Source organism: Plectropomus leopardus, chromosome 15 (assembly GCF_026936395.1).
Source record: "Plectropomus leopardus strain MGB_pleo_1.0 chromosome 15, ASM2693639v1, whole genome shotgun sequence".
Lineage (NCBI taxonomy): Eukaryota > Metazoa > Chordata > Actinopteri > Perciformes > Serranidae > Plectropomus > Plectropomus leopardus.
In genome coordinates, this window is record NC_142190.1 from 8,949,137 (window position 1) to 8,959,661 (window position 10,525).

The 10,525-nt window shown below is 38.9% G+C and overlaps 1 protein-coding gene across 1 annotated transcript; it reads left to right on the forward strand.

Annotated features, from left to right (window-relative positions):
* Positions 1-478: 478 nt before the first annotated feature.
* LOC121952130 (uncharacterized) lies at positions 479-3,931 on the forward strand. The gene is made up of 2 exons (XM_088088867.1): positions 479-482; positions 1,154-3,931. Exons 1-2 carry the CDS (start codon positions 479-481, stop codon positions 1,840-1,842), a joined length of 693 nt encoding a protein of 230 aa, XP_087944993.1. The 3' UTR covers positions 1,843-3,931.
* Positions 3,932-10,525: the final 6,594 nt, after the last annotated feature.

Consider the following 10,525-nt stretch of genomic DNA (forward strand, 5'->3'; position numbering starts at 1 on the left):
TTTATTTTTTATAAAAAAGCTCTATTTTTATGTACTCTGGTACCTTATTAACAATCAAAGTTCATAAAAAGATTCTCAATATGAATCAATTTATTTTCATTGTGAATTATAAAATAGTCTGAGGGCCACCTGACAACCTATGGGGGGCCAGATTTGGCCCTAGGCTCTAAGTTGAGTATCGCTGCTCTGATGAGTGAAGTGAGAGTGAATCAAAACAGTTGGAGCATACAACCATAAAACTAAGATGCAAAATGCTAAAAAGCCCTGTACAGCTGTGGGTCTGTCGCTATCAATTCTTCATTTAAGCATATTTATCATGTTTTACTCCACTGTTGTATTTTGAATTTGTTGCCAGGACAACCATTTTGTTTACGTTATTTTCAAAGCTGGTGCCCTCAGTGGACTTTTTATCAATTAGTTCTCTGCGGGATATTCAATGATATCTACAATCATGGACCAAAATTGTGACGTGTCAAAAATGGGTAAGCTGAATTTGAACACAGTTTAATCTCTCAGTTGGGATGAATAAGAATTATACTGCTGGTCAGGATGTACTTTTCTTTATGTCGCACATTTTCTCACAAATAAAGGTCCAGTGTGTCAGATTTAGGGATATATATATTTGCAGAAATTGAATATATTACAATAAAATAAGCGTGTTGTATTTAGTGTATAATCACCTGAAAATAAGAATAGTTGTGTTTTCCTTGACTTAGAATGAACTGTTTTAAAAAAAACATGAAACTGCTTTATTCAGTGTTTTTACTGGTTTAAAGCACCGCGTCAGTTAGTTTCGGAGAGGAGGACACCTTTATGGATTTGGGTCCATGTAAAAACATCCTGAACAATGAGAACTAAGGGGACTCATACTGGGACAGTTTCAACTGCATTGTAAGAAGCCACTAAATCTCCTTAAATCCTACACACTACTTTAAAAAAAAATAATGGCAAGTCTTGAGTAATTGTTCTTTAATTTTGGGGCCTTTTATGCATAGATGTATTGGATTTATCTTCTTTATTTTGTGAAAATGCATTTCCTTTTGTATTTTATTATTTGAGTTATTTGTTATTTTATTTCTTGTTTTAAGTGCACAGAAATAATATTAAATGAGCAATATCTTACTACTTTTGTGTGTGTGTTCTCATTTTTCAGTCGTTTCATCCAAAAAAAAATATGTGCTTTGTACTATGCCAGCGAACTGGACTACTCTTCCTGTGCATCATGGTCCGTGGTCGACTGGACAACGTGAAACCATTGCAGTTTACACAAAGGACAGGAGAGACAGAAGCCTCGTCTATGAAGGCTTCATTTGTCCATCTGCTCCTGAAACGGTGCCTATGTCGTTCTTGCAGCAACCACCAAGGCAGAAAGGCTTTGCAAAGAAGTATGCAAAACTGCTAGAGAAGATCAAAGTCAAAGAGGAAGAGGCTGAAGCTCAGAGAAAGATCATCCCAGAAGATGAAGATTCTGCGGCGAGCAGCAAACTGGAGCAAGGTGTTGTTGAAAAAGAGTCAAGTGCAGTGCCAGGCCGTGTCGATACAGCTGATGAGTTAAAGACAGAGGCCTCCAGTGACAGTAAAAACAAACCTGAGAAAATATATCTATCCGGGCGGAGGATGGAGTCTAACAACAATTATCCTCTTCCAGAAGAACTCATCGAGAGAAGAGAGAGTATATTCCTATTTGAAGGCGGGATAGAGGAGTTTTCATGTTGTTTCGAACCTTGGGACGACACAACGGACATAGAGTTCTTAAAGAGTTTGTATGCTGAGCCTTATCCTGCTGAACAGTCCGGTTCACTCAGACCTGACTTCACATACCACACGCTTGACTCGGGTTAATGTGAAGGCGGCGAATGTTTACATATTTTGTGAATAAATACTTTGAGCAGTTATTAAATTTTGCTTCTGGACAAGATCTCCACATGGAGCATCCCGAGAGCTCTTTTTACCTGCTGTCAAGAAAGTCATGAAAACACAGATACTCAAATATTTTCCTTGTAAACTTGAATGACAGAAAATTACCTTGTTTTCAAAAAACAGCTGACAAAACTGTAATCAACAGACACAATATTGACATGCTTTTTTTCTCCTTTTTTATGTAATATTTTTTACTTTTTACTTATTTCCTGCTAATTTTTTGGACCATGTCACAAGTTGCTCATTGTCTCTACCCATGTGTCAAACCAAACCAATTTGCCCAGGTTTTAAGGGTTCATGTCAAATATCTGTAATTGTGCTTTTTTGCAATAATTTTATTACACTTCAGGTAATGAGAGCTGGGACTTTTAAATGCAGGGTGTTTCTTTGGCAGCATCAGTTAATATGTAAAGAAGGGCACTACACGGATTTAGCAAGGCAATAAAATTGCAAAAATATCGTGTCTTGGATCATGACGCAACAGCCAAACACAAAAATGTGGTGAGAAATTATTGAAAATGTAATAATATTATTTCTGATGAATAATAAATGCTTTTAAGAGATTTATTTGAGATTCATGCTTCGTCAGAAGTGCTTTCAGGCAGCATTTTTAGCAAGACAAAAGACTGCAAGGCTGAGGACTAAGTGGTTGGTTTGGTAAATGCACACTGGGTTAGCTTCCCCAGCTACAATAAAGTGCAGAGCACAGCTGCTTTCTTAAGCTTAAGCATCTGCTTCCAGTAGAAAAGCTTATCCAAAGCCAGGGGGGACGGTCCCATATGAGGCTGGAGAATTGTTTGTGTTGATGGCATGGCTTAAGATAGAAGGTCACTTCATCAGTGGCAAAAAAACATACTGTCTTTGAGATTTCTGCCTCAACTCCAGTGCAATTTATCATGTTTACTGCATTGGAAAATTCATATTCAAAACAATTCAACAGCAATATGTCCTTCCACAAATAGTGTTTCGCTACATTGTTCTCAAAACACACTGTGGACAATTTCATTGAAATAGTTTTGAATGAAACATCACACAAACTTAATCTGGCATCATCGAAATCTTTGATGCTGCTGCTTTAGTACCACAACTCAAACACAGGGAAAGCTTGTTTTTCTTTCCTGCACACTGCACTTTCTTTGGGTGCCTCTTAATGGATATCGATTTCCTCCATACAGGTTTGATTGATTTTGGTTGTCCTTACTGAATCAGGAGGCAACAGATTAAAGTCCTGACCCTGTCGCACACCACCAACACGCACAACTGGTTCACTTGTGATGCCAAACCACGACTGTAATCAGCCTAAAGGTCAGATAGTGAGCCCCAAAGACTATTGCTGCCTGTGTGGGAGAAGATTTCACTGCTGTAGTTTTCTCTCTAATCTCTTAATAGTTTGTTACAACTCATCATTTTCTTGTACGTTCTCTGTGTACCCTGGAGACGTTTCAATTTTGTCGCTATCCCAGACAATACGTGATCATTGCTGCTGTGATTTTATATTGCTCTTTCCACAAACCTCTTGTCAGTGTTTTCGGTTCTTTATTAACCCTTTGAAACTTGATTTCATACAAAAACATGGGGAAAAAGTAACGAGCAACTTAACAAGACATCGGGCGTGTATTTGGTATGTAATTTTCTATGGAATTGATTGAATTGTTGATTGTCAGTTGTTTTACCGCTCTGAGTGGTTCAGATGGTTAACCACACCTGCCACCATAGAGCTGGTCAGCCTATTGGTGTGCATTATATATGAATATGAGTGTGGTTTCATCTTTTCAAACATTTTAACCTAATGAAGATCCAAGAAGGATCGAAACATTGTTTTTGATAAACTTGTGTGGCATGGAGTAAGTGTGGAGGCGTTACCTTTGTCCCTCATATATGCAGTTTTTTGATAGCCTTGCACCTGTGTGATGTGTGTATAACTATAACTACCCTCTTTCAGCCTCTAAAGTTAAGTGTGTCCATGGTTAATAGGCTGAAACAACCTTCTTTTACACCTACGAGGTGGTACAATGAGCATTTAATTCTTTTAAAAGTGTTTCTGATGAATATTTACTTTTATTTGAATTTTAAATCAGATGAACTGAGATTCTTTTGCCTCTCTGACTCTTATCTGCTGTTGTTTTCTGCCACTTTGTTTCTTCTTCAGGCTGAATCAGATAGTAGATAGGATTTGTCTTTTACCGCTCCAAGGTCAAGGATAATAACTTAGTAAGTGCATAACTGGATTACAGGCATTCGTGTTTGCTTGGTCATTCACTCCCCTACACACACACACACACACACACACACACACACACACACACACACACACACACACACACACAGGTAAAGTGAGAGATAAACAAACACAAACTTTGCCATTGCCAGCTTTTATCTTTTGCACAAAATCCTGATCTTTAATTTTCTGAGCAACCAGACTTTATTCCTACAAGCAATCGCTGAATCAAGCTGCCTGCAGTTTGTATGATTTATTCCTCTCTAATTGCCTAACTCCAGTATTAATAAGTTTTCTCGGCCGTGCCATAATAATCCCTGCAAAAACATTATCAAGGAATTACATGTGGTGCAAACAAACCTTTTTTTTTTTAATAAATGACTTTATAATCCATCAGAGGAATACAAATGTCATTTCACAAGACAGACAGAAGACAAGGCAAGAATTGGCCTCTGACTTTTTACTTATTTCCCCGCCTGTCAAGTCTCAGACACTAAATCCATCTCTCTGCATCCAGAGCGCTTATGCAAAGTCTTAGCAGTAGATTGGTATGAATGGCTGCACTCTGTTCAGATGCCCTGCAGAGTTTGGCTGATGAAGTGCTTAGACATTGCAGTCGCAGTGCAGAATTACCACTCGTGTGTTCATGTGGTGCATGTTAAAGGTGCCATGTGTCAACTGCGGAATTTAAATTTGGCAAAAAGAAGGTGTTAAGAGGATGATTAAAAGGAGAGAAAAGCAGAACAAGAGCAAGAGTCTGCTGCCTTAGGCTACTAGAACCTTTGTGAGGCTGTAGTTAGGCACCGTAGACTGTATATGAAGATGGACGTTGCGTCTCCACTTTCTCCCACCGTACAGAAATGAAGCTGTCGTTTGGAGTTTGAGTCTGCACAGTCAAGTCCCATCCCCTGTACATTTTAGTTTAATATTCTTGGGAGAGTTGATAAACTATGCATTTTTTTGATTAGTTAGAATATGAGGAATATTAAAACTTATGTTTCCATTTTTCTTAAATGCTTTGTTGTGGATTTTAAAAAATGCATAATGTTCAAAACACCTTTTTTCCCCCCAAAATGTCAAGTTCTAAGATGTGCAGTTGTTTACTTTGAGTGGCTAAAAATGTATTTTATTTATTCAGATATTCACATAACCAAAGGGAAATCAATTGGAAATGATATAAATTACACATAATTTATGTTAAAACATCATTTTACCATAAAATTGAATCATCTAAAACATATGTCGAGACATCTCGAAATTTAGCCATTCCATTTAACCCGTAACCTTTTTCAGTGACTGTCTGTGAACTCAAAATGTTATCCTCAGTTTCAAGTTCCCATGCATTCACCCACTCAACCAAATTTTAGCGGTGCCATTAATCATGAGCACACACATTGGTACACACAGCTGACACAACTTGAACACACATTAGGATGATTCGAACTACCTAAAATGACAGGATGCGTCTTTGAGAAACATCTTTCGTTTGGTCCATGTCCCATCAATCTAACATGGAGGAGGCGGGCTTTATGACCACATAGGCAGTACGTTTGACAGCTGACTGACGGCCGACAGAAGCTGCAATGATGGATGACAGCACATTAAACTGATTGATGACCATTTGAAAGGGAATAGTAGGAATATTCATTGTTTAAGTGAATAAAATAATCATGGATTACTAACAACAAAAAATGAAAATAAAAAAACAAACAAAACAAACAGTGGCAGAGAAGAGCGCATATGTAGGATTACTTTAATGAGTATAAAATGTTAAAATCCACAATATATGCAGTCATAACTCAGAAGTTAGACATTGCAAAGTGATAATAGCAGGGTTTGCAGGGTTGACCTCAGTTTCATGCGAGTTGCAAGATGTGTTGCACGGGCAGTTGCAGGACCTACTAAAAGAAAAAAATAAATAGTATGTCATTCGAAATGCATCCTTAACTTCTAAAACAGTTTAAACTGACTGGGCAGATGGCCAATTGTAATATGATGGCACTTGGGGTGACCCATGGGATATTAAGGGAGGCTCGTGCCACCCATTGACTGTATATAAAGATGGATAACATGACAGTTCCCCCAAAGTGTAGCTTTTCAATCTTGATCGCCCCCTGGTGTCTGACTGCAGTATAGGTCATAAAGCCTTTGCCTCCATGTTAGTGATTGCAACATGGGCCAAACTAAAAACTCAAAGTACACGCCAAATAAATTTTTCCCAATGATGATTTTTGTCACTGAGGTTAGTTCTCATCACCCTGATGTTTGTTCAAGTAATTGTTTTTATGGTAAGTTTGGTTTTATTGAGTTAAACTATACAAAAGGGGATTTCCCACCATTATTGACAGCTGTGACAGCCAATCCGTGCGCTCGAGTTCAGTGAGGCTGCTCAGGATTGGTTGGGAGGGTGTTTTGGTGGGAACTCCTCCACCACAGAGATCGCTACTGCGTAGACTCTGGCTCCAAATGACATCACCAGTGCAAGATGGCAGTGGTCATATCCAGGATATTTTAGCTTCGCTTAAGCATAGCGGAGATCAGTGGGGACGCATCGTCCATCTTTACATACAGTCTGTGGTGCCACCTGAGGCTAATACCTAGACGCCCCTGCCCCAAGGCCATATCACCACCATCTGTCAACATTATCCCTCCATCCGTGGTCCCCCACCTGGATCCCCATCCTTCCATCTCCTCCTTTTGTCTGTTTCCTCTTGATTATTCACCACCAGTGTTGACATGTTGGACAAACTGTGTGTGTGAGTGTTGTCATGTTATATCGCAAAAAGGCTTCAGAAAAACCCCAAACTGTTTATGCTGAAAAGGGCTACCCTCATCAAAACAGCAGCTGTCTGACTGACTGTGCTCAGCTTTTTCCACTAGCTGCACATGTTTGGTCAGGACAGGACCCCCTGCTGACATCCGAGCCCCCTCTGTGCGAGGCTTGTCATCCTCGACAGCTCCGCTCACAGAAATGTCGCTGGAGGATATTATCATGCCGTCTCTGTGCCCCCTCCATCCGTGTTTTTTTTATCAGTGTGATGACGAGTCATTCACTGTTGAAATGTGTTTAGTGATGTTATTTTTTATAGCCTCACTTGGCAATTCCCGCCTCTGGTGAGCCACATACTCGCTCTCTGTGGAGAGCCTTGAGGCCGTGAAGCATTATGGATGTTGTGACGCATGCACACGCTTTCTCATAATCACCATTGTGCAACTGTTTTGCACCATTACAATGTGAGACTATCATCATGGCTTTATCTCCCATATGACCACTTACTGAGTGTTATTGCGTGTCATGGGTATTCTGACGCACGTGTAACCTACTTTGCCGATCTGATTGGAAGTGTTACATGCATGATAAATCATCGTCTCTGCTCTTTTCCTCAACAGCAGGACGCTCTCAGCTTGAAAAGTTGTTTGTTTTTATCCGATTATGATAGACGTTCCACTGGGGTTGCTGTTTAATATCTATACATTAAAGGGAAAATTCTTCCCATAATTAAATATATGTACTCTCCTTTTACTTGTAGTGCTGTTTATCAGTCTAGGTCTAGAGATCTATGCCCTCTCATATATACAATGGAACTAGATTGCACTCGGCTGGAGGTGCTCAAACAGCCAAAAAAATACATTTTAAAAACTTCAAGATAATCTGCAGACCTTGTTATGAGCATTTACGCATTTTTTACATACTCCACATACTTTTTATGTATTGGAGTATGTAAAAGTCAGTAAAATTGTATTTTACTCCACTTTTACTCCAGTATCTATGTGTTTCTATGTCCAAAGCATACAGTGCAGTAAATATCAGATACTTTTACTTACTGTAAGTAATATTCTAATATGTGATTTTAATTTTAACTTGATCTCAACGCAATCCTACCAAAGTCTTTTCTGGTAAGACTTGTGTATTTTTACCAGCCCATTCTCATTCTGAAGTTGTCACATACCACTGCTTTGACAGTGCTTTCGGTGTACAATCTGGACCCCAAAAGGCACCTTTAACGTGCATATGTGATACACCCCTGGACGGCATCAGCTGAGAACGCTGCCGTTCATGCTTTCATGTGCTTTTGTTGCCTAAACATAACCACGTGCAGCACAATCCAACCATGTGCATTTGTTGACATGCTGGTAGCGCCATCACAGAACATGAGGAGCAGATGTAGAAGGTTACCTAAAATGTAATATATGAAGGTAAAAGTCCACAGCAAAGTGGCAACATGTGACATAAGGGCTGCTTCGTTGGCAACTGGATTTAGTTTCAGTTGGACTTTCGTTGGCAAGTCCAGCTGCCAACAAAACAACTCTTATGTAAAGCATGACCTGGATGACTGAGGACCTCCATCAGCACGCAGCACAATTTGGGATAAGAACATGTTGACTTTTACTCAAGTATGGCTTTCCAGCACTTCATCCACCACTGCACTTTAGATTTTCATTGCTACCTACAGCTTCTCTGAGATTGTTGTGCATATGATAAATAAAGAATTTGAACTTGAGATAAAACCTAAAGACATATAACCCACCTTACAGAACCTCTAAACTTTGCGATTAAAATATTATTCTGTTGTCTTGTTTATATAGGTTTTCCTTTTCATTGTATTGTATTTGATGGCTTTAACTGATGACTGAGGAGTGCAACTGAGGTCAGTATAATAACTGATATCAGGTACTGGGGTAACACACACACTGAGTTGCATGGAGCTTGAAATGTCAGTGTCCGTGTCATTGACTCTTGCGAGTGATTTAACATAGATAAAAAAGCAAGAAGGCAATTTGTGAGTGGTCTTAACTGTATGCGAATTTAATGGACTCCTGCCTCTGGTTGGTAGCACTCTATATTATAAATATAAAGGTGATGGCTAGAGCCTTTTCCTTCCTGTCAAATATATACCAATGCTCTTAATGTTGATTCTGATGTCAGCTAATACTTGCTTACTATGTAAAAGAAGCTGTGCAGCAGCCTGAAGTCTATGTTTGACCTTTATGCACCTTACTGACTGAACTTATACCTCCTTACTTTGTTGTATATGTGCATGAATGCTTAAGAGACCAAAAAAAGAAGAAAATCTTCTGAAAATGTTCTGGGATTATGTTCTTCTGTATGAATTATCATGTCCCAAAATTAGTGTACAAAAACATTCATGCTTTTGGTATTCCAGCAAACATTTGAAATTTCTGACAGCTATACATGGCTGTATTATGTCTGCGATTCTCATAGTGAGTGGATATTTAATACAGTGGAAAAGCCTCTTTCCTCTTGGGAGATGTCGCTCTCTCCGGTACCTTTTTTGTATTAAGCTGTAGAAATTGTTGTAGCAGCTTTGTCTGTGTTCTCAGTCAGACTGAATTTGCACTTATTAGTCTGAAAAAAAGGTCAGGTGTAAAGTGAATAATTGGATGAACTGGCATCGGTACATGAGTGAAGATAGAAGGTTGATAAAGCATTTGGTTGTCAAACTAGCTCCTGGAAAGGTGTGAGAGCAAGAAAGATGGTAAATAAAAGTCAGCAATTGAATATATCTGTCCATATTACCCATCTGTTCAATTTCTAATTTATTAAACCTAAACCGTCTCACTATAGAGCTGCATTTTTATTTGTATGGCAGGACTAATGAAGGGTTGGCAGTGCAAAGGAAATCAGCTGAAATGTGTCATTTTTCTGAAAAGGGAATTATTCTAATGCGTATTATGGGTGAGTCACCACTCCAAGGCCACATTTGCAACTCGCTCCTTGTTATCTCTCCACTGTTAATTAAGATAGGTGAACTGAAGAGCCTGGGAACTGGATTTCTCTCTGAATTAAACATACAAATGTGAATTGGGCTGTAGTAAAGCTTTCCCTTTGACATTTTATCGTTCTGTAAAAATGCTTTATATTGCAGGGGAACTGGGGCCACATCCACACTAATACCTTTTTGCTTTAAAACAGCGTTTTAAAACAAAACTGATCACTGTACACACAAGCATTTCAGAATTAATCTCTGTTTATACTGACATGCCTGACAATGTATATCACATGATATCTAACACTGGGCATGTGCATACGTACATGTAAATGGGGAGCAGATTGTCTACTCTGCAGCTGGTTGCCTAATTAATAATAATATGTTTGCTGGTGTGCTTGTGTGGGGGCAAGTATCTGTCTCTCTGCATCTCATCTCAGACACTATTGGACCAATCACCCTAATATTATGTGCATATTTATGAATGTCAGGGCCAAAGCAAGATGGCTTTTCATATTTTTCTCATGCTCAGAAAATAATGCAAAAAACCCCCCCCAAAAAACTCGACAGGTTTAATGTGCATAGATCTCCAGTGGAAACTTAAGAGAATTATTACAGTATTTTCATACTGAAATATGCTGACATTTCAAATTTCTTC